Source organism: Saccopteryx bilineata, chromosome 2 (assembly GCF_036850765.1).
Source record: "Saccopteryx bilineata isolate mSacBil1 chromosome 2, mSacBil1_pri_phased_curated, whole genome shotgun sequence".
Taxonomy (NCBI): domain Eukaryota; kingdom Metazoa; phylum Chordata; class Mammalia; order Chiroptera; family Emballonuridae; genus Saccopteryx; species Saccopteryx bilineata.
The window spans coordinates 369481257-369505563 of record NC_089491.1 but is presented as its reverse complement, the minus strand read 5'-3'; the positions used below and the strand labels follow the sequence as shown (position 1 = coordinate 369505563).

The 24307-nt window shown below is 49.9% G+C and overlaps 2 protein-coding genes across 8 annotated transcripts in view; both read right to left on the bottom strand.

Annotated features, from left to right (window-relative positions):
• Positions 1–133: 133 nt before the first annotated feature.
• RASL10B (RAS like family 10 member B) lies at positions 134–11487 on the bottom strand. Of its 2 annotated transcripts, XM_066263369.1 has the most exons (4): positions 11253–11487; positions 8086–8448; positions 3012–3136; positions 134–2577 (listed from the first exon to the last, which is right to left on the bottom strand). In XM_066263369.1, the coding sequence occupies exons 2-4, from the start codon at positions 8299–8301 to the stop codon at positions 2307–2309; spliced, it is 612 nt and encodes a 203-aa protein (XP_066119466.1). In that variant the 5' UTR covers positions 8302–8448; positions 11253–11487; the 3' UTR covers positions 134–2306. The 2 variants fall into 2 exon arrangements, with proteins under 2 accessions (XP_066119466.1, XP_066119468.1); XM_066263371.1 differs by lacking the exon at positions 11253–11487 and having other exon boundaries at positions 8086–11160.
• Positions 11488–17231: 5744 nt separating this feature from the next.
• AP2B1 (adaptor related protein complex 2 subunit beta 1) overlaps positions 17232–24307 on the bottom strand; it is a 125484-nt gene continuing 118408 nt past the window's right edge. For all 6 annotated transcript variants that reach the window (XM_066263362.1, XM_066263366.1, XM_066263364.1 and 3 more), the window contains one exon: positions 17232–19079. Coding sequence is in view for 2 of the 6 variants with exons in the window: in XM_066263366.1 (XP_066119463.1) it covers positions 19005–19079 (75 nt within the window). In the remaining 4 variants the exon portion in view is untranslated. The remainder of the gene's footprint in view (positions 19080–24307) is intronic.

Below are 24307 nucleotides of genomic sequence, written 5' to 3'. Positions count from 1 at the left end.
TTCACCTTAGTTCTCCTGGTTGACCTGGGCTTTGGGACTCAGGGCCACCTCATCACCCTCGCCCTCCTTGCCCAGCAGAGCTTTGTAGGGAGCTCCTTCCTTTCCACCGCCAGAAACTGAGCCAACACCTTGGTACAGAAATGAGGGAAAACACTCCCTGATTTTTAATCTGACTTCCGATCACAGCGCAATGGGTGTCACACACACTTCCAGACCCTGTGGTGGGAAACCCTGGGTTGGTTGGGGGGAGTCAGGGAGAACAGAGACTCAGAATGAGGGAGGAAAAAATCAAAACCAAAGACCTAAGGTGATACAGAGGGGGTGAAGTGGGCCGGCCAGGCAATACATTCCAATGGCTCCCAAGGGCCAACCAGAGGCCTGGGTCCCCCACCCCTGCTTCAGGTGCCTCAGAGCTGGGGGCGATGGTGAGATGCTGCCATCCTGTACCCTGTCCTCCTAGTGAACCAGGGGTAGGATGCAGAGGATGAAGGGGGCATGCCCTCTTCCTTACCCTCCCAGCCACTCTAAGGTGTGGGGGAGAGGAGCCACCTCCTCTGCTTCAGAGGCAGGCTCAGAGGGCAAGTCACTTCCCCAGAGTCATGCAGCACAGCAGGGACTTGAACCCAGGAACACTGGGCTGCCCAAGGTCAGGGCAGTCACTGTAGGGCTGTGCCACGCAGGGGGTGGAGGGGGAATCAACTGAGGCATTCATAGATTCCCTCTCACACTGGATCTGGATGATAAACTCCGCACCCACACTCCCTCCCCCAGACCCTCTCCATCTCGGCTCTGGGACACCTGATCTCCTGCTCTGTACAACATAGCTGGGCCAGGTCAAGGCTGGGTTGTCCTATCTGCCCCTCTTCTAACAAGGGACTCTGTTTTCCTCCCACCAGACCAAGGCTGAGGGCTCAGGAGAACTTGGCCAGGGGCAGGGGACACGCACCATTTTTGTGCCTGCCAAGTCCCGCAGGAATCCCTCAGGCTGTTCCTGGTATCTTCATTATTTTTGTTACTTCTAAGTTGGTACAAAACTGACAGTGATCAGCTCCAGTATGAGGAGAGGTAGAAACCCGGCCAGGCAGCCGGAGAAAACGGGGCAGAGTGAGTCAGGGCATAGGGTCAACCAGTGTCAGGACAAGCAAGCATAGGTCCTGAGGGCCTCCGTCTAGGGGTGATAATGTGGGCATATATCCTTCAAGCAAGGGGTCCCCATAATTCTGGCTCTACTCCTCCCCAGATTAATCAGGGTAATCTGAGATTCAAGCAGGCAGAGTCTGGGGTGTTAGATTGGGTGGGATGAGGAGATAGAGCCTTCATTGGTACAACCTGGCCCCCAGACCCCCACCCAGGAACCAGCCTGCCTAACCAAACATCCCCCAATCTAACAGTCCACCCAACGAAGGAAAGAATGGGGGGCTGGAATCTGGTGTCGTGGAAGTAATCTATCCTTTGGGCAATTCCCTCTCCACACTCTGTCAAGAAAAAAAGTTTAAACCCAGGGAGTGATCTGGCTTTGGAGTCAGGAAGGGGGTGAGGGGCACCCAGCAGGGACGGACCATCGAGTTAAGGCTGGAAGGTAGGTTGTTGTGTCTCTCTCTAGGGGCTGCTGGGTGGGCAGGCCCCTCCTGGAGGGGGTCGAGCTCAGCTTTCTCCCCCTGACTGGCCTGGGACCTCAACCCTCGGACCTCACTGTGGTCCTTGGGCACCCGCATCTCTCTGTCCTGCGCCGGTGGTGCTGACGGTCAGAAGGCAGAGCTCACAAAGAAGCTGCCAGGATCTGCAACAAGGGACGAAACGAGAGCCCTGTGAACGGAGCTGGGGGTCGAGAGGGCGACGGAAGGGTAGCTAAAACAGCTAAGGACCTAGAGACACTTGGGCAGACCGATGGACACGGGAGGAAGACGCGGGGCAACGACAGGCACACTCTCTGGAGAACATGGGTGGGGGATCGGCTAAGGCAACACCTCCCCATTCCCACCCACCATCTCTTGCGCTCACCCCAATCCCAAAAGGCTATGGCGCCCCTTGGGGCCAGACTGAGTACTGCACTAACTACAGCCTTAAAGGAGGCCGTCCCAGGAACAGATGCGAGAGAGGGGAGGACTGGGCAGTTACAGGGAGGCTCCCTCTCGCCCTCTGCCTCTCAGGGGGAGGTGCGTGGCTGCAAAGGCGTTTCAGGCCCGGGCCATCAGATTCTATTCCTGCCACTCGCCGCTCAAGCCCCTAAGTCCCATGAGAAAGCCTCCCCTGCGGTCAGGGATACAGCCTGCCGGTGCCCTTGGGGCTGGTGCGGGGGCCCGGAGTCACATGATGGCGCAGCGGTTGCGGCGCAGCGCGCCCTGGAAGCGCAGGGCAGCGTGCACGTGTTTGCAGCGGGCGCAGCCGACGCTCTTGAGCAGTTCACTGAAGAGCAGCAGGATGTGCCAGTTGTACTTGGCCGAGCACTCCACGTAGCCACACTTCCAGGTCTTTCGCACCAGGTGTGACACGTTCCAGCGTGGGATCACGCGTCCACGCTGCAGGTCCCGCTTATTTCCCACAATGATGATAGGCGTCTCCGAGGTGCCAATCACCCTGCGGGGCGAAGTGGGACTCTCAGAACTCCACCAGTGTCGCAGCCACGAGGCTTCAATGAGGACAAGCTGCGCCTGATCAGTAAAGGTACTACCCTAGGTCTGTTCCAGGCTCATGGCTTAGCTCTGGAGGTACGATATATTCTCTAATCTGCACTATTGATTCAAAAAGTGGCTACTATTGTTTGTTTTTCACAGATGAGGAACCTGAGGCTGACACTTTCACTAGCAGCTGAGGAGTACAATAGACTACACCATGATAAAGGTCCCAAAATGAGTTAACAAAAGTGAGGAGAGCAAATGTCACGAGCGTGTGCGTGTTTGAGCGTCTGTGTGGGAACTGGACTGTACCCCGCACCCCGCACCTTCTCATGGGAACTAGCTAGCCTTGGGGCATCCACTGAGGTGACAATGGACTATATCTTGGGCCCTCACCTCGTCTCTAGGATCTGCTGGCGGATGGTCTTGATGTATTCAAAACTGTCAAAGCAGCAGATGTCGTAGACCAGGATGTAGGCGTGGACGCTTCGGAGCCCCCTGCAGCAGCCGTCTGCCCATTCCTGCAACACCCCAGGAAGGGCCAAGGTCAGAGCAGCTGGGAGGACTCCCTTTGCCCCCAGACACCTCCAGCCATAGACTGACAGTACTTTCACCTGCCACTGCACCCTAAGCCTTCCACATACCCCCATCCCCAGGAGGCCAGACCCAGAGCAGAATGGAGCTCAGTGTTGTGGCTCTTCCACCCCAAGCTAGTGACAGGGCAGCTCACACTGCCTGTCTTCGAGGGCTATTCGTGGCCCTGTGCATATCTGGAGCTGAGATCTGCTTTGTCTCATTTTGTCCCCCAATCCATCCATTCACCCATCTTTGTCCAAGTACATTTATTAAGTGTATTTAAGAGCCCAGCCCTGAGCTAGCTGTTGGACATGCTGAAATAGTCTCCATCTTCTATGGCTCAGTTCAAATGCCTCCTCCTCCAAGAAGCCTTCCTTCAAGCAGGGGACTACTCCCTTCATCTCCTGTGAGTATACTTTGGTTAGGGCTGTTTCCACCCCCAGCTCCCTACTTCTGCTATGAGCTCACGAGAGGGCCAGAGCTAAGCCATCTTCATTTTTACACACCTCCTCCTGCTCCCTACTCAGTTCCTTGCACTGCGTTGGCTCTTAGCAGACTCCTTAATCCCACTATGTAACTTGGCGCTCTCTCCATGGTGCTGAACCCCACCTGGTCCATGGAGGGACCAGAGCAACTCCTTTCTCTAAACGCTGCCCTTCGATTGCTACCTGCTCTGCCCTCAGGGTTGAGAAGAGACGATCTGAGGAGAAAAGACTGAGGCTGGATACGTAATGAGGGCTGATGTAGAGCAGGGCCCAGGACAGCTCCAGAGAGCTGGAACTTCCTGAATGCTTGCAGCAAATTCTCAGGGTGGGGTTGCAGCTCAAGATGAATAGACCCCTGGAAAGGCTGAGTGCACTAAAGAGAAGGTTCCTTAAAAATTAATTAGCTAATTAATTTGCCAGCTGACGGCAATTACAAGAGCAGCGAAGGCAGCCAGTGCGTGGAAAGAAGGCGGTTTCTGAAGTTGGGGGAGGAAGCGGCCTTCCAGGCCAAGAGGAACCAGGGTCTTCTCCTTTGAGGGGCCAGGCGAAAGGTGAGGAGGGGTCTCCCGTGCCAGCTGGTGAGTTGACTCACAAAGACCAGGCCTGAAGGAGGACTACAGCTGCTTCCCCACCTCACGGAAGGAATAGAAAGGAAAAGACTTTGGTGGTGGTGGTAGTTACGTCTGACTCCAGAAAAGTACTTCCCAACAGAAAGCCTTCGAAGCTGCTGCAGTGGATTTCCCCAGGGCGATGATGTGGCATCTTTTCTTTGTGCTGAGTACTAACTCTGGTGCCGGGGGAAGATGCTGAGGACAAATCTAAACCTAGGAAACCATTCCCTGGCCTCGGAGGCCCAGGAAAACAGCATTCTTCTGAACACAGAGAACTCCAGGAGCTTAACACCCACAGCTGTACAGGTTCCTCTCCCAACCCACGTGGGAGTGAGGGTCCGTGGGCAGTGGGAGGGTGGGGAACAGGCACGAGGCTCCGCCCTCTTCCAGCTCTCGGCAGGGGAGAGGGAGTAGCTGCCAGCCTTCCAGGGGGACAGCCCCACTTCCTCCCAAACATGCTGTGGCTTTGAGGGGGTCTCCAGGCTGCCTCCCACCCACTTCTCCCTGGAGGCTCCTAAAAGGGAGAGCAGGAAGGCTTCCGACTGGCTGGCTTGCCCCTTCACCATGATTGAAGAGAGGGAGCAAGAAAGCTCAACTTTCCTTACAGCTTGCTCTATGCAGGGTTCCAGGTTGTAAAAGACCATCTTGGGGCTGTGTCAAGGCAGAGAAGAAGCAATGGAAACTCAATACAGTCAAGGACATGGGAGATGAGGGAGGTTCAACACCTGGGGCTCAGCCAGGCATTTGCTGTTCGTTCCTTTGGTCGGTTGCATGCACCCTTAAACTTCAGCTTCCTTTTCTTTCTTTCTTTTTTTTTTTTCTTTTCTGTATTTTTCCGAAGCTGGAAACTGGGAGGCAGTCAGACAGACTCCCACATGCGCCCGACCGGGATCCACCCGGCATGCCCACCAGGGGGCGATGCTCTGCCCATCTTGGGGCGTCACTCTGCCTCAATCAGAGCCATCCTCAGCGCCCAGGCAAACTTTGCTCCAGTGGAGCCTTGGCTGCGGGAGGGGAAGAGAGAGACAGAGAAGAAGGAGAGGGGGAGGGGTGGAGAAGCAGATGGGCACTTCTCCTGTGTGCCCTGGCCGGGAATCGAACCTGGGACTCCTGCATGCCAGGCCAACGCTCTACTGAGCCAACCGGCCAGGGCTTCAGCTTCCTTTTCTGATGGGAGGAGAGGAGGCTGTGAAAGGAATTGCTGAGGCTCAACCCACGAAACAGCACTCTCCTGGGCTGGATTTCATCTGGAATTGGGAAAGGTCTTTTTATTCTATTTTCAGATGATGGTCATCAAGATACTTGGGTTTTATATTTGATCTTTGAAGATTCCCGGGTCCCCTCTCAGTATTTCATTACTCAGAGTCCCTTAGCTGTGCTCCAAACTCAGGGCCAATCAGAAAGAAAAAGGCGAACAACCCAATGGAAAGATGGGCAAAGGGCATTGATAGTTGGCAGAAAAAGAAATACAAAGGCCCCTAAACATAGAAAAGATGCTCAACTTCACTCATAATCAGAGATGCAAATAAAAACTACATGGACACTATCAAATCTCATCTATCTGACTGTCAAAAATCCTCAAGTGTGACAATACACCGTCAGCAAGGCATTGGGAGAACAGTACTCACGGAACACTGCAACTTCATTGACAGGGAGGGGACCCTGATACTTCCCAAACTCCAGCTGCATTTACTCTTTGATCTAAGCAATGCCCTCCCAGAAACCCACCCCACAGATATACCTCCCTGAGGAAAAGACTGGAAACAACCTATTTGTCCAACAAGAGGGGAACTCCACAGTACATCTCCCCAATGGAATACAACATCGTCATGAAAAAAAAATGAAGATGACCCCGAGAAACTGACATGGAAAAATCTCCAGGCTATAATGGAAAAATCCAGGTTGTTAAGTCAAACAACCCAAGATGCAGTTGTGGCTGGATAGCTCAGTTGGTTAGAACACTGTCCCGATGTTCCTAAGTTGCCAGTTTGATAGCTGGTCAGGGCACGTACAGAAACAGATTGATGTTTCTGTTTCTCTCTCTCCCTTCCTCTCTCTAAAATCAATAAAATAAAATAAGGTGCAGAATAGTTTTGTTTTGTTTCTAATATAAGAAAGGGAGTGGCCCTGGCCAGTGGCTCAGTGGATAGAGCGTCGACCCGGCATATGAACGTCCCAGGTTCGATTCCTGGTCAGGGCACACAAGAGAAGCAAACATCTGCTTCTCTCCCACTTTCTCTCCCCCTTCTCTCTCTCTCTTTCCCTTCCACAGCCAGTGGCTCAAAAGGTTTAAGTGTGGCCCGTGCATTGAGGACAGTTCAGTTGGTCTGAGTGCATCAACCTCTGGCACTAAGGATAGCTCAATACTTGAGCATTCGCCCCAGGTGGGGTTGTTGGTGGATCCAGGTCGGGACACATGTGGGAGTCTGCCTCACTATCTCCCCTCCATTCATCTAAAAATAAAATAAAATAAAATAAAAAGGAGTGGAATAAGAATACATTTTCTGTCTGACCTGTGGTGGCGCAGTGTCTACCTGGAATGCTGAGGTCACCAGTTCAAAACCCTGGGCTAGCCTGGTCAAGGCACATATAGGAGTTGATGCTTCCTGCTCCTCCCCCTCTTACCCCCCTTAAAATGAATAAATAAAATACTTTTTAAGAAAAAAGTATGCTTTCTTCTGTGTGTAAAGAACCCCTGGAGGTATGAATGAGAAAGCAATGAGTGGCTAGAGAAAGGGGAAGAGTCAGGGTGAAGAGGGAGCGGAGGGTCCGAGGTTTCTCTGGGTGGATCTTTTTGCCAAGTTTGGACTGTTATATTGTGTCTTACCTATGCAAACTTGAAATTAAATTAAAATTAAGTACACACCAAAATGTGAAAAATACACAAAGTGCAGTGTGCAGGACTGGAGTGAGATCTGAGTCTCAGGCTACTGGTAAGTCTCCTTGGGAGAACTAGACCCTGACCCCAGATCCACTGTCCTGACCTCGCTGTTTCAGAGAGGTGTGCATGGGTCAGGCTTTTGTCTTTGGTGCCGATCCCTGTACCCGAGATGGCAGAAACAAGTGTCCCTGAGGTTGGGCCAAGGCCCTTCTGCTCAGGGTTGCTGAGACAGTGCTGAGCCTGAGTGCCTCCCCAGCCCCCACCTGAGAGATAGCTGCATTTGCACAATTACAATTGACTAAGCCAGGGTCCCTGCCTTCCTGTCTCCATTACTGTGACTATCCTTCTAAGCAAAACCTCTGCACACTCTGGCTGGGGGCTGCCTTCTGTGAGTAAATGTGTCTTGAGCTCAGCCTCCTCATACACCCAGTCCCCTCTCAACCTAGAGGAGAGAGGGAAGGAGGACCTGGTCCCTGCAAGCTTGGGGAAGGAGCACTGTCAGCCAGGGCACTGGTGGCATCTGAATCCAACTCCTGCAGGAACGGTGCCCAGCAGGCCAGTCCTGAGAACAAGGACAGTTCATCACCTAAGAGAAAAAGGCCCTTGTGCAAGAGGCCACACCATTCCCAGGTCCTGGCCTTTTCCTTTGCTGTCCCTTCTACAGACCATCCTACCCCAGTGCCCACTACGGGGCCTGGAACACATTGAAATGCTCATCAAATATTTGTGGAATGAACCAGCACACGAATGAATTCCTGGTACAACTCTAGGCAGGGTAGCCCCGGTGCAGTGTGGAGCTCTCAAAGCTAGCGGTGGGGGCCTGGCAACAGGGCCAGAGCCTGGAGAAGGTTGGAGTCCAGCCTTTCCCCCATCTCTCCATTCTACCAATGCCCCCCGGCCCCCGTGGGCCCTCCTACCTGTAGTGTGTTGACAGGGAAGGCGCTGATGGGTGGGAAGTCGAGGATCTGGAGGTCGTGCACGTGGCCGTTCATGACAACAGCGGGCAGGTAGAGGCGGCGGGCGGTGGTGGGCACGCAGACCTCGCTGAACTCGTTGTACAGGAACTGGCGCACTATGGCACTCTTGCCCACGCCTCGGGCCCCCAGCACGGCCACCCGGTAGGTGGAGACCATGCCTCCCGCCCCACGCCGCCACCTTGTCCTCGCCGCTGCCTGGGGCTCCCCCGGGCTGCATATTCCAGGGGCTGGGGGCTCAGCCACCGTCAGGACCAACCATTGCTGCCCCTGCCCGCCCGACGCCCTCTGCGGCCTCCACCTGGACTGTGGGGACAAGAGGCAGGCTTGGTGGGCTGGCTCTTCCCTGGACACGTGCTGCACTTCCCCACCTCGGGGTCTTTGCTGAAGCTGTCACTGCCACTTGGACTGCCTTCCCTTGCCCAGAACCCCTGTCTCATCTACAGAAATCCTCTCCATCTTTCCTTCTTCCATTATTTCCCCTGCCCTCCCACAGAGGAAATCAATCTTTCATGATTTGTATTATGACCTGACTCGGCCAAATGAGGCCGGCTGCAGGGCAGCAGAAAGAGCAGCAGGGCCCAGCTTCCCCCAGAGCCCGGGCACGTCTGGGTCTCCTCGTCCTCAGGGGAGACCAGGCCAGCATGTCAGCGGAGGCACTCCCGGCATTTCTTAGAGAAGTCTTCATTGGGCAGGACTGTTGGCATACTGCAGGACATTTTATATTCCCAGCTGCCAGCAGTCACCATGATGACCCCACCCCACCCCCCAATTTCCAAATGCCCCCAGTAAGAACCTCAGGGCTGGATGACCACTTGGCTGTGGAGGGCAACACTTGTTGAGCACTTACTCTGTTAGTGTGCGTGCCCACAAGGTTATCCTCAGTGAATACAGTGTCCCCAAGGGGTAGGTATTCCCACTTGAGAGAGAAGGCTCAGAGGGAGTGAGAAGTGTATCCATAGTCACACAACTGGGAATGCCAGATATACCCCTTTCTACAATGCCACAGTACTTCCAACTCCAAGTTGAGTAATTCCAGCTAGTAAATGTCTACAGGCCAAGGGCTGATTCCCTGGCAACACTCTCAGTCCAGAGGGCCTGGCACACAGCAGGTGCACTAGCCGCCAGGAAAAGGGCTGCTACAACGTTGGTCCTTGCCATGGATTCATTAGCTCCTTGCTTGCTCAGATTCGGTGACATTAGAGCTTCGGAATGAACCCCAGCTGTGATGTTTTCTAGCTGTGGGTCAGCATGCGAACCACCTGCCCAATCTGAGCCCTGCTTTGCACATATTTTAAAAGGGGTTACATAGCCCCTATTTCTGAAATAATCTACGTAAATCTCTTAGCTAGGTGCTTCTCCTTTTGAGGGGGATGGTGACCAGGGAGGCTGCTACATGCCTGAGACCTGTTTGCGGACTATTCCCAGGACAGATGACACCAGTGCCTGCTAAATGGGTCCAGGGCAGATGGGTTTGCTGGGTTTCAGTGGGGCCGTGCTTTTAGGCTGTGTGTAAATTTTCTGTATGAATGCATGTTCTCTCCACATATGCACAGTTCACAGCTGAATGTGCCTCAGTCTGTCCCGGCTCAGAGGACCTATTCTATTAGGTACGTGTACCACCAGCAGAGTAAAAAAAGGGCAGGGTTTGGAGACCCCCCAGGGTTGGGTTCCCAGCTCTGCCATTCACCTCAAGTCTGACCTTGGGCAGAAATTTCACAGGGTGCAGTGAGGTTGTACAGATAAAGCAAAGTCCTGTGCCTGGCATGGAGTAGGTGTTCAATGAACAGTGGCCATGGTTATGTACGGGAGTCCTTCCTTCATCTAAGGTTGCCAGAACCTCCTAGCAATCCCGGGATGGGTGACTATCCACTGTTGCTCACAGACATGGTGTGTGTGTGTATGTGTGTGAGATTCTTTTCCCCATTTTACTGAAGGTAAAAATAAGAACCAAAAACCAGAGACTTAGGGAAGTGAAGGCCACAGAGCCAGTTGATCTGTAAACTAAGAATAGGACCCAGATTCCCTTCTGCCCAGTACAGTGTCCTGTCCTCAACAGGTGCTTACAGGCTCCCAGCTGGGGCAAGTACCGGTTCTTCTGCCCCATAAACCCCTCTAGGCCCTCGCCCCTCGGGCATCCCTGGACACTGTCAGCTTGGCAGAGAACCTCAGCTAGGTTAATTACATAACCAGCATGAGGAGGTGGGGAGGGGGACATCCTAGGGGAGAAAAAGAGGGCAAGGAATCCAAGAAGAGTCCTCTGCCTCTCTCTGGGTGTGGCAACTTAGAGGTATCTAGGATGTATCCTACCTGCATATTCTCCTGGATACCAGACTCCCTATCCAGAAATCAACCCTTTGGGGAGAAATAAAAGCAGGGCACAGAGCTAGAGCCAGGGAGGGGTGCAAGAGAGGCCCCTAGACTGGGGCAGCCTCCTGGAACTAACCAGGCCCAAGTGTGGTCCTGTCCCTGACTCAGAGGTGACAGGCTCCCCCTCTCTCATCCTAGGCAAGGGGCCTGGGTCTAAAGGTCTATTAATCCAACATCCCCAGCAGGATAGGGGTGAAAGGAGGCTGTCCAGAGAAGCAGGGCCCAGCCCCTGAGCGCTCCCTCCCCAAGGCCTGCGCTCTGCAGTGAATCTGCAGACAGCATCGGCAAGAGACTGGGGACACACACAAGGGACCAAAACCTGCTTCTTGTCCCCCTCTCCTTGGCCTGGACACCTGAGTCTCTGCCCCAGACTGAGGACCAGCCCTTTTAGGTCTTGTGGGCCAAGTCACACGTCTGCCTGCTGTTTGTCCCCACCACGTTCATGTGGGAGTGGGTGGGTGGGTGCTTCGAAAGATGCTGGGCTCCCCATGACCTGATTGGTAGGAGTTTAGGGGGGGATGCCAGAGCCCAGCCTGCTCTCCGCCTCCAGCACCTTATAGGCACCCCCCACCTCCTAGCTCCAGCTCTCACGTGGCCGCCCCGCGCCGCTTCCCAGCTAGCCCGCCGGCCCCCTCCACTCTCCTCGCCCAGGTACCCCTCACCTACCCCGACTCCGCGCCGCCCGGCCCGACCCAGCCCGGCCCCTGCCCCGCCCGCGTCTCCCTCCTCCCGCCGCTTACCCGGGGCCGTCCTCGCTGCCCCCAGCCCTGGCCAGCCGGCCGGCGGGGCCGCGCTCCCCCCGGGCTCCGGCGCTGCCCCTGGGCTCTCCGGCCCGGGGGGAGTGAGGAGGGGGCGTCCCCGGCTGCCCAGTCGGGGCGGGCTCAGAGGCGGGCGCCGGGGACAGGCGCGGGCACGGAGGGGGTAGACAGACACCTTCAGCCCAGATCTCCCTCCGGAGCGCGCCGCCCGCTAGCGCTGGAAGGAGGGAGGAGGGAGCGCGGGGCGGGGCGGGGCGGGACGGGGTGTGGGGGTGCCTGGCTGGAATTCCGCTGGGTCCCTGAGCCTGACATATTCACTTGAACGACCCTGGATAAATTCTTCTTTAATCCCCTAGACTCAACCTTCACCCCCTCTGGACTCTCCCTGCGATATTTTTAGCTCTAATCTGGAGGGCTGGGAGGAAGGGACCAGAGAGGCCCTAATGCTTATGCCGTTTGCTTCACTCCAGACCAGGCTAGCTCAGAGCAGAGCTGATCTGCCAATGAATGACCTCCATAACCCTAAAAACTACTGCTTTCTTCTCCTCTCCAGACTGGGAGATACCAGGGTTTGAGGTAGAATCACCTATGTATTTATTCTAAAACAATCGTTATCAGTGCCACTCATCAATAGTCTGTTTCTCCCGTTTTACAGATGAGATAGTTGAGTCTGAGAGAGACTGAATAACTGAAGTGCAAAATGAATATAACAATTGGAGGTCCCTAGTGGGGCAGCTGCTGAGGACCTTGGAATGGTGGTCACAGTCCAGTGGGGTGACCAGAAGCAACCATGCAGCGCTGATGTGTGCTGTGTGCCCAGTCAAGGTTCTGGAGGGAAGGAAGAGGGAGTTATTGTAGATGAGTCAATGGAGGCAACTTTCAGGGAAGGAGCCTTGAAAACAATGGACTTGGGGTGGCAGGGTGGGGGAAGAGGAGGGCTTGAAGGTGAGGACAATTACAGTGGTGTAAAAGTGAGTCCAGAAACCAGACCTGCACGCAGGGGGCAGGAAGCATGGTGAGTGAGAGGAGGCTAAGAGTTGGTTGAGGTGAGGGACCGAAGGCCTTGATTGCTGGGTAGGGAGCTTGGGTCTAGCCTCTTGATGGGAAGGCATTGAAAGATTTTGAAGCAGGGCAGCAACCTGGTCACAATTGTAGTTTAGATGCCTATTGGCCTGGGGGGAGGAAGAGGAGGAGGAGGAGGAGGAGGAGGAGGAGGCAGCTGAAAGATGTTTTTACCACTGGGACCCAACATCCCCCACTATGACTTTCGGTCACCTGTGGGCCACAGTTTCCCACCAGAACCCTGTTTTCCTCCTCCTTTTGGGCTCTGCATTTTGGGCACCTTCCCAATCGCTCCCTCTTCTCTCCTGTCCAAATAGAAAGCATTGTGGTTAACAGGCCTGGGTTTAGAATCAGACAGATCTGGGTTTAAATCCTGGCCTTACTCTCCAAAATCCAAGTTCTTGTTTGTAAAATGGGAGATGTGATCCCCAAGGCAAAAATGAGCTGCAGTGTGTCAAGTCCTTAACACAGAGCTTGGCATGTAGGAAGTTCCAATGTGTGGCCTTTTTTCTTTTAGAGACACACAGCCATTCATAAAGAAGCTCCAACACCACCTTGGGAAAGTTTCCATTTATTCTGAATGGGCTCCCAAGGGGTTAGGGTGGGGTTATGTGGAGAAAGGTCAGGGCAGCAGCTAAAAGCAAATACAGGGCAGAGGCTTCGGCTTCCTCCTGGGGTGACACTTTTTTGGGGTTAGCAGATTTACCAGCCTCATGGGATCACTATGTCACCAAGTACCTCCTCACTTGATTAAATCATCCAGGGTCCTATCCATTCCCCCAGTGTATCTGCAAGTCTCTAATCCTTACTCTCCCAAGGAGCAAAGCTTTGTCTACTCCCCCAGGCCATGGCCCTTCATTCTGGTTCTATTTCAGACCAAGTGGACTAGAAATAAGAAATTGTGCAATGCTCATACTCATACGTTGGGGCCAGGCTTCTCCAAAGCATCTCGACTTAGTTATACTATGGGAACACAGAGCCACAAGTTAGTTATGGAGCATTATACTGGCCTCCAGTGGTAGGTCATTTAAAGCAAGATCTATATCTATGTATCTATATCTATATCTATATCTACATCTATATATCTATATCTATATATCTATAGATATATATATAAAACAAGCCATAGTATTAACATAAAATGCAAACTCTGCCTGAATTTAAGATTCAGTTGTCATTTTGGTTTGCTGAGAATCACTTTGGGCTAAGAATGTACACCCCAGGGGCCTGTTCATTCTCCTCCATCATTAGGATTGCCTTGGGGAGAGACTGAGAGGCAGTGTCCTCGGATCTCATGTGGCTCTGGTTCAGCTGAGGACACCAGACAGCTGATGTGCAAGCTTGGGCTCCAGGGGAGCGGACGTGTGGGCCCACCGCAGCGTCTGAGGCCCAGACACAGTTGGACAAAGGACAAAGACCCGAACCTGCCTACTCTGTCTCTGTTCTATCATAGCTGAGGAACCCATTCGCTTCCAGGGGCTGTTCAGCCATTTCCTGGAGCCTCTGACCATAAGCGAAAAGTGAATGAAACAAGGGAAAGCTAGAGGCTAGATTTGAACATCATCCTCCCTCACCTACGTAGTGGAGGCGAGGGGTGAGTGGAGTTTTCTCAGTCCCAGAGTGCTGGGACAATCCTGGCTCGAAAGGATACTTCTGGAAATTACATCCATCTGGGCCTCCTGAGCCTCTGAATTAGCTTTGCCCTGTTGGCAGCATCAAGGATGGTGAGGCAAAAGCTAAATGAGAAATTGAGATGGCAAGTTTGGAGCCAACTCGGCAACTTTAAGAAACATTCTAGTTGCTAATAACATGTCTGGGGGCTGGTTGGGATTCTAGGATTAGTGTTCAGGAGATAGAAATGGGTAACAACGGGGGAGGTGTGATCTTTCCACGTGCCACACCAGGTATTAAAATAAACAGGCTCCTGCCTCCTGGAGCTGAGGGTGGCAGGGAGAAGAAATCTGGGTCCCTGAAATATCAGAAAAAGCATCAGTGCATGAGGTGGGAGTAGGGAGGCTACAACCTGGGAGTCCTCAGCTGTTTTCTGGCCTCAGAGACGGTGTACCTGGGTTCTCAGTATTTCGTAATTGCCACTTTGGGGGAAGGATCGTGCAGTCTCTGGTGGAAGGCTGGAGCCAGTGTGCCCTGCTTTGGAGACTGAACATACTGCTACCTCTGGGGCTTAGCAAGGTTGGCTGCTGGCCTGGTGGCTGAGCACAGAGGTAGGGGAGGAACCTTTCCTTGGAATTGAAGGGGAAGCTGCAGGGTAGTGCTAAGGACACAGGGAGTCAGATGTGAAAAATGAAGGTAATGCTCAATTCATGGGATGGTCAGGTTATCATAAGCATAAAGGTACTTATACTGTTTTTCAACTGCCACAAAAACACGAGCAACACTATACAGTGTGTCCGTAAAGTCATGGTGCACTTTTGACTGGTCACAGGAAAGCAACAAAAAGAAATGTGAAATCTGCACCAAATAAAAGGAAAACTCTCCCAGTTTCATACCTATTCAGTGCAGTTCGATGTGGGCTCACGCACAGATTATTTAGGGCTCCTTAGGTAGCTATCCCGTATAGCCTCTACAGACCCGTCACTGACTGATGCCCTACCAGAACGGGGTTTCTCCACCAAACTGCCGGTTTCCTTCAACTGCTTATCCCACCGAGTAATGTTATTTCTATGTGGTGGCGCTTCGTTATAAACGCGCTGATATTCATGTTGCACTTTGGTCACGGATTCGAATTTAGCGAGCCACAGAACACACTGAACTTTCCTCTGTACCGTCCACATCTCGACTGGCATGGCCATGGGCTGCTCCGCTGTATACACGGTGTACGTCATCATCTGCGCATGCGCACATGCTGCCACATCATCCTACAGAAACTGGGAGGGTTTTCCTTTTATTTGGTGCAGATTTCACATTTCTATCGTCTTTTGTTGCTTTCCTGTGACTGGTCAAAAGTGCACCATGACTTTACAGACACACTGTAGAAGAGGAAGTGGACAAACAGGTGAGTCTCTCTCTGGCCGTGATTCTCAACCCCTACTGCACACTATATACACCTGGGGAGTTTCAGGGAAATTCATATTCCCAGGCCCTGCCCCAGCTTGGCTTAACAGAATCATCAGCCTTTTATGAAAGCTCTCCGGTGATCTGCTAGTGTGCATGATGAGCATCTGCACTAAGGGTTCTCTTGGCCCCAATTGACGCTTAGCTAGTAAACCCAGTACGATCTCAGTAATGTCCTTCTCTCTTCCTATCTTTGACTCTGAACTTCAACAAAAACCACCCTGACCCGACTCCTCCCCAAGTGTTATTACAGTTGAGGCTAATGGCTGCCCAGCAACAGACATACAAAAAGCTCCTTAGCTGCCAAAGGCTATTCGTGCATGGTGTTTGGATCCATGAAATAAAAACAGTTGTTCTGAGTATCTAAGTGCCGAGCACTGTGCCTACCTACACAGGCTGGACTAGGGGAGAGGTTTAGGGACTAATCCAACGGCACCTTACCTTATGTGGGACCCCTCAGCCTCTTTCCTTCACTCCAGGCTCTGTCTCTATCCTGACAACACCTGGTCACACACTCCAGTGACACAAATGCAGGTGACGTGACCTCCTGGAGAAGCTTGCTCTCAAGCAGCACTAATTCTATTCTCTTAGGAACATGTAGGCCGGAGTCCAGGTCTGAAATTCTTTTATAAACTGAGGGATCAGTGGAATGTCCTGAGGAACAGGAAACCGCTGAGCTCTGCTGTGCTCCTTCTGCCCAGGGGACCATCTGCCTGGGGCCTAGCAGGGGACTGCCAGGGAAGACAGATGGCTCCTCCCTCCCTGCTCCAGGCGAGATGCCTGTGGAGGCAATGGTGGTGTGGGGCTTGGTTAATGGGTCTCCAGGCTTTTTCCTCAGGCCAATCTTACTTTCATCTGGGAGGGCTAGGGCAGCCAAAAGCAAAGCTCTAAGTGTGGTTATCAATGTCCTGTCCTCCCAGGCCAGCTGTGTTCTGTCCTAGAGTATCAGTTCTGAGAAACAAGCACATAGACTACAAACTTCATTTTGTGTAAATGAAGAATTTATTGAGGAAGACACAGGTCAAGCTTCCCCCAACACCCCCCCTCCCCAAGAACAAATAAATCCCAACAACAAAGGAAAGATTAGCATTCTTAGGGCAACCTTGACCTTCCCCTCCCCGTTTCTCTCCTGCCCCAGCCTCACACACAGACACACTACACAGGCTCAGGCGGGGACAGACACTCAGGGAATCTCTGACCAGCAAGAGTTCTGGGTGTGCGCGCTGCCCCGGCCCTTCGCATGACACAGGCCGACGAAGGACAAGACAGACTGAGGCAGAGGACAGGGGAGTGCAGGGCAATCTCCATTCTGTTTCCCCAATCTGGCCCAGCTCAAAATAGGCCAAAAAGGAATCTGTGGTGGAGGCAACAAGTTGTCTCTTCAGGAGAGAGGTCCTTTTCTGTGGAGCAGAACCCCTCCTCCCTGTGTGCTGGGGAGCCCCAGGAGGCAGCCCCCCAAGGAGCAAAGAGTTCGGGGCTGCGGAGAACAGCAGTGCTTACCCATCACAGCTGGGAGGCTGAGAGAAGCGGGCTTCAGGGATGGAGGGACATACCCTGACACAAAATTGTTTTGTCTGCTTACTCCGACACACTCCTCCCTTTGGAACTATAGTTGGCTTTGAGATGAGAACACTGTATTTGCAGTGTGAACCTTCACTGCTTGTACCCGACTCAATGATTGATTTCCCAACCAGGGAACTTGATCAGCCTGCTCTTCCACCCACATCCCAGCAACCTACCCACCTCCCACACCTAATCCTGTGCCACTTCCTACCTTCCCTGCCTGAAGGGTGGTGAGCGCAGGGCACAGCTTTTTCCACCTCGCAATTCTTCTCATGGAGATTCCCAAGGCTTAAGAAACTGCTTTGGGGGAACCACTCCCCCAATCTTTGCAAATGGCATAAACCAGAGTCATTTCAGACAACACAGGACAGGGTGCCAGTTCCTGCTCTTGTTTTCTACGTTTCTTCCTCTGGGACTCACTTGTAGCTCTGACTCCAACATGAGGCCTTTGGACCCCAAAGTGTCTCCGACTTGAGTAGGGGCAGCTGAGAAGCAGTCTTGTTTGTGGACCCTGAATCCTGGGTGCCAGGCAGTGCAAGTGCCCACAGGTGAATCGGTGTGAACATAGCTAAACAGGTTGGTATTTTGGGCATGAAGCATTCATCGACAAATCAAACCCAATTTGTTTAGTGAGGGGATTTCACATCTCTCTCTTGAGAGATGACAAGAACTGCTTGACCCTCTGAGAGCTCAGTTGCCTTGTAGCCTAAATAACATGAGTCAAGAGCTGATCAGAGAGCTCAAGGGATAAAGGGAATCTGTCACATCGTTAAGCTCACTTCCTCTCCGGGCCCATCCTGGTGGCCTCAAGAACCACACACATGGGTCTCCAGGACCACATGGGAAACATTAGCTATTCCTTCTTCATTCTGACATCTGGATTTACCTTCATGTGACGGAGAAGATACTGTGCTACCCCCTTGATGCCAATGAATGAAGTGACAAAATCAGTATGGAGCATGAGAAGACCATAAAGCAGCAGGCACTGAGGGAAAAAATGAGACTACTGTAGCGAGAATGACACTGATGGGACTTCGAGCCCTGTCCCCCAGCTCTGCTACTTAGCCAGCAGGCCTCAGGCAATAATACCCTCTGCCTTTTACCATTTCAGAAAAACAGGGATGGATAAGTTATTGCCTAAAGTCTGTTTCGATGCTAAAAATATGATTTTTAGATCTGAGAATTAAACCAAATACAGGGCAGGGGGTGGGGGAAAGGCATGTTGGTTCCTGTTTCCCATCTCTACTCAAATTCCTTAATAGTGTTATTAATGGGTCAGGTCAGGGGAAAGGAATGTAGTAAGTGTGATTTCTCGCAGCCTCGGTACCGACTGGCCCCATTCCTGCACCCAAAAAGGCATTCAAGGAAGACCAGCATGCCCAAGTGCGGGCAAGCAGACGGTGATACAGGGCAGAGGAATCACAAGGAAAAGGAATTGGGAGTAGAAAAACAAATGAAAATCCCAATGACGAGGGAGATAAGGTTGCCACAGATAAGAAAAGCCCTAACAGGGTGGGCAAGTAACTGTCTCTCTCCCTCCAGGACTGTGCGATTCATGACGGTCAGTTGTTTAAACACTTCCTAGCAATGATTACACTTGTTCCCTCAATTTCTATTATGTACAAAAATATAAAACAATAAAGTGCAGTTTATGTTTCAGTGACACTTTTCCTTGCTTTAATATTTTTTGTCTTTTTCTGCTTTTGAAATGAGCTCTCAATTACAAAATATCAAACTACACTCAAAAATGCCAGCCATTGGCACAGTATGGAGAAGCCCACAAGTAAGGACAGACAGCAGCATCAGCAGGTGACAAGAAGTGGGAAGTGATTAAAGCAGTGGTTACAAACGTTCACAAGAAGCTACAACTATCCAACAGGTTGTACCCTAATTTAGCACAGGTTAGACTAGTCACTACCTTGGTGGGTGGCCTCAGTGTATTTAGGTTCAGTTCTACATGGCAATACAGTTTCTTCCAGTTAAGAGTTCTTGGCTTGCACCGATCAGAGGGTGGCCGGAGGGCACCAGACCAGTCTATTAGTTTTTCAAAATGCTGTCATAGACTTGATAGATGTACTGGGAGACTTCAGGAGCTCTACACTTCAGTGACAGCTGTTGGGAGGAAAAAGAGAAGAAAGATTAGCATGGACACTGGCACTGACTTGGAAGAGTCTAGTATTCAGTTTAAGAAAACTTCTTTCTGCTATAGTGAGAGAGGAGCGTATATCACTGAGTAGTCAAAGAGATCCTGTTAGTAGGCCCTGTGGGCTTTAGAATTTTAATTCAATCAATGTCAAGTGATGCTGTGTTTCCACCTACACTCTATGTGGGTCTATGAGGTTAGGAAATAATCCATACTAAAAACATCAGCCTCTGATTGCAGGTTGCTCCAACAGCTGCTCCAAAACTCTAGTAAGAGTCACAGGGATTATTCCCAAATGGAAAGGGAAGGCCATACCCTTAGCTTGCTGGTGGTCATTTCAGTTTGCCTGTTTCTCAGCCTGACAAGGATGGTTATCTCAGTCCCAATAAAGGGAATGTACAATCAAGTAAAATGCAAGCATAAGCTAGGCAAGCCCAAGGAACTCGTTCCTTTTGTATTACATTGAGAAGAGTACACACTGCCATGGGGGGGAAATAAGAATCATCACAAAAAGACATTTACATAATAACCCGACAGCAATTCATGCCAACAGCTTCATCTTTCATTCCCTGCCTCTTTTGAAAGGCAGATCAGTTCCTTCTGACACCACTCTCCTTCTCTACCACCACTTCTTCTCTTCTTCTTCCAGTCAAACAATCACCAAGTTAAAACTCAAATAGTAAAAAGAGTTCAATGTTGAACACTGAAATTTTTACTTCATTGGTCAATAAGCACAGAATTCAAATCCAGATTTGAACTCAACTGTATTAGATTAGGCAAAATATTCATAATACAACAGTAGACACATGCATATTGCATTTAGAACCAGAAAATTTCATAGTTGCCTTTTGTATTGCTGTCACCCTACTCTAATTAGAGCAGATCAACAAAAGTTGTCTTTAATGATATATCATCATGAAATTTTTGCCTCTTTATTCTGTTTTTTTGGGACTCTGGATGAGTTAACCTAGTACAGAAGGTGAGAATATCACATCCTCAAAATTTGAAGTGACTTTCTACTTCTTCTGCCACAATGTCACGTCTGAAAAAGCATGTGGCAAAGGGGGCAAAAAAAAAAAAAAAAAAAAAAAAAAGCAGATTTTGAAGTTTCTCCTAGACTGCACCGACCCTGTAAAAGGTGGACTCGTGGGGCCTGACCTGTGGTGGCGCAGTGGGATAAAGCGTCGACCTGGAACACTGAGGTTGCCGGTTCGAAACCCTGGGCTTGCCTGGTCAAGGCACATATGGGAGTTGATGCTTCCTGCTTCTCCCCTTTCTCTCTCTCTCTCTCCCTTCTCTCTAAAAATCAATAAATAAAATATTAAAAAAAAAAAAAAAAAAAAGGTGGACTCGTGGGTGCTGCCAATTTTAAACAATTTCTTCAGGAGAGAACCAGAGTGAATGGAAAAGGTGGAAATCTCGGTGGTGGGGTGGTAATCACCGAAAGAAGAGCGAACAAGAGCACTGTAACTTGAGGCGTCTTTCCCAAAAGGTATCTGAAACATTTCACCAAAAAATATCTGAAGAAGAATAATCTGTGTGACTGGCTGCATGCAGTTGCTAACAGCAGAGAGTTAGGAACTGCGGTCAGCCAGATTAACCGGGATGAAGAGGAGGCGCATGAGTGAAAACTCACTTATCTGGCACATTTTGTTCTTGAAAAAAAGTGAAAATTTCAAAATGCAACAGACAGAAGAGTATCAAAAGAGGCTATGTTTATATACAGCTTTAACATTTGGGCTCTAAGGCATTTCTTTTTTTTTTTTTTCCCAGAGACAGAGAGAGAGTCAGAGAGGGATAGATAGGGACAGACAGGAATGGAGAGAGATGAGAAGCATCAATCATCAGTTTTTCGTTGTGACACCTTAGTTGTTCATTGATTGCTTTCTCATATGTGCCTTGACCGCGGGCCTTCAGCAGACCGAGTAACCCCTTGCTCAAGCCAGCAACCTTGGGTCCAAGCTGGTGAGCTTTGCTCAATCCAGATGAGCCCGCGCTCAAACTGGCAACCTCAGGGTCTCGAACCTGGGTCCTCCGCATCCCAGTTCGACGCTCTATCCACTGCGCCACTGCCTGGTCAGGCTCTAAGGCATTTCTAAAATTACTGCTTGACATAAATCAGGAAGACAATTCTGATAAATATAAACAATAACAACTAATTTAAGAATAGAAATGTGTACAGGAAATAGCTCCCTATTCCAGTCAGAGTTGCAGCTATAGATAGTCCCTGGAGTTCCAGGCTTCCTATAGAAGCAATTCTGTATGTAGCACCTTCTCCACAGCCTCTGCACTGTCGACATGGAGAATTCTCCAGGGATGGTGTGTGGGTTCAAAGGAGGAGGAGGAGAGAAAGCTAAAAAGAATAAGAACAGCCTAAAGGAGTTAACTCCCAGACTAAAGAGGGGGTAGTTCCTCTGTCCCAAAATACTGTCCAGTATCTTTTCGCATCTTTGTAACAGTACTTAAGTTCTACCAGTTGGAGGTTCATTTAGTGGTTCAGGACTAGTAAGGAAACGCTGCCTTCCTCAACAAAAGCCCAAACTGCCAAAGTTGGAACAATGGGGGATGGAGGAGTCATGGACTGGACAGGCTTGTGCCCTGCGTTTCAACGGCTCTGTGGAGGAGGAAGAAGGAAAGAGGAGGAAGAAACTTTCTCTTTCTGGGCTCTTCCATCACCCTCCCAACCCCCAAGCTATCCAGCCTTTAACAAAGGGTCAGGTTTAGACTTAAATCAATCCCTTGCTTTCTAACTAGTGCAGCTAAGACAAGCTAGAAAGAGTGTCCCCCAGACCCTGAAGTAAAAAGGAAACATAAAATAACGAACAAAGACACTATATACTCTGACTTATGAAACAGACTAAGTTAACATCAACCACTCAGGACCACCACCCATCTGGGACTACTGAGGGAAGAAGAGTCACCCCTCCCAACTAAGTAAGCCAAAGACCGACACATCCACTTCTGGTTAATAGTCTGGAACATTTCTCCACCTGGAACAAGGTATCATTCCAGATAAGACATAGCTACTTAGAGATGTGGCCTCATCCTTACAAGATAGACATACTATCTTATGAAATGCAGTAAGGACTGGGGTGGGCGGGAGTGCCTTAGCATTCTCTCTTAGGAGACTGAGGGACCAGAGTCTTCAAACTTGTACTGGCTCATCCAGACTTCTTCCTTGGCTGACACCTAGCCGAGAGCAGATCAACAGTACAATGGGTATTTAGGGCGATGGGGGGGGGGGGGAGGAAATGGATCTGAATGATTTTAAAGTCTGGATCACCATTTAGGGGGATGGATTAGGCCTATGTCAGACTGTAATGGAAAATGTAGATGGTTTTGTGGGCAGTAACCTTAGTCACCAGATGGATAGAAAATAGAAAAGGGAACAAGGAAACATACAAATGTACTATATACAAATATCGGGGAGGAAGGGAGGTAGCTGTGAGGATAAATGGCACCATGAAGACAGGATCCACGGAACTTTCTTACAAATGCATGTGAATCTACAATTTCCTCAAAATAAAAAATTTAAAAATATTGGGTTGGGGAATAAGTTCGTAGCGTTTTTATATTTTCTTTTATTTTACAACGATTTGTTTGCTGTTTGGCAAAGGGTAAGTATTCATTCGATAAAACTCTTTCTGCTCTACAAAACTATGTTAATTGTATTTTTGAGTTATTTAATTTTTTATTAGTTTTGAGGCTTAGAAATGGAATACCCAGGAGGCAAAAATCAACATTTTCGATGCCTGCTCTTCTTTGCTTTTCATCGAGGTCAAAAAGCTGCCGAAGCAGCCCGGGACATTTGCGACGTGTATGGAGAAGGTGTCATAGGCGAGTCTACAGCACGGAAATGGTTTGCAAAGTTCAAAAATGGCGACTTTGACGTTGATGACACGTGCCGCAGCGGAAGGCCTTCTGAATTCGATGAAGAACTGGGAAATGCTCGAAAAGAATGCCACGGTCAACAAGGAGCTCTACATTGCCCAGCTACACCGCGTGAATGTGGCTATTCGACTGAAAAGACCTGATCGACATGGTCAAACCATACTCCTTCACGACAACGCCAGGACCCATGTTGCACAAGTCGTCAAAGCCGCACTCCAAGAGCTCGAATGGGAGGTCCTTCAGTATCCACCATATTCTCTGGACCTTGCACCAACCAATTACCATCTTTTCCGCTCCCTGTCAAACCATATGAAGGGCATTACCTTTGATAACAAAGAGGTCCTTAAAAACTGGCTCAACAACTTCTTTGACACCAGACCAGGCGATTTTTGGTGGAACGGCATCAACAAATTGGTCGAGAGGTGGGAAGAGGTTGTAAACAGCAACGGCGAATATATAATTGATTAACTTATTGATATAATTATTGTTTTTTGTTTAAATAAAAGTCTTCGGTAAAAACGCTACGAACTTATTCCCCAACCCAATATATTGGGCAGGAAATGTCCTTCAACCGGTGAATAGACACACTGTTGTATATCCATATCGTGGATTACTACTTGGTCTAAGAAAAAACAAACTACTGATATATGTAACAACTTAGGTGAATGTCATAATATTGTGCTAAGTGGAAAAACCAATCTCAAAATGAAGTTAATTTATATACCACTCTTAAAATAGAAATAATACAATTATAGTAATGGAGGACATGCCAATGGTTGCCAGAGGTTAAGGCTGGGGTAAGAGTCTAACTGTAACAAGATAGCAAGAGGGAGTGTTTGGTTATGATGGAACACTTCTGTGTTCTGACAACAGAGGGTTATACAAATATATGTGTGTGGTAAGATTTCATTGTATTGTACACTCCTCAACAATAGAGTAATATAAAGACTGGTGAAATCTATTAAGGTCTATAATTTTGTTAATACGATTTTATCAATATCAATTTTGAAAATGTACAATGGATATGTAAGATGTTATCAATGGAGAAACTGGGTGAGATGATATGGGAACTCTACTGTACCATTTTAAAAACTTCCTGTGAGTTAGATTATTTCAAATGAAGAAGCTAAACTTTTTTCTTTAATTTAACAAACTATGTTTAGGACAGTGATACCAAGAGGTTCTTCTCAAAATTCCCATTATTCTTATTTTTATTTATTTATTTTACAGAGACAGAGAGAGAGTCAGAGAGAGGGATAGATAGGGACAGACAGGAACGGAGAGAGATGAGAAGCATCAATCATTA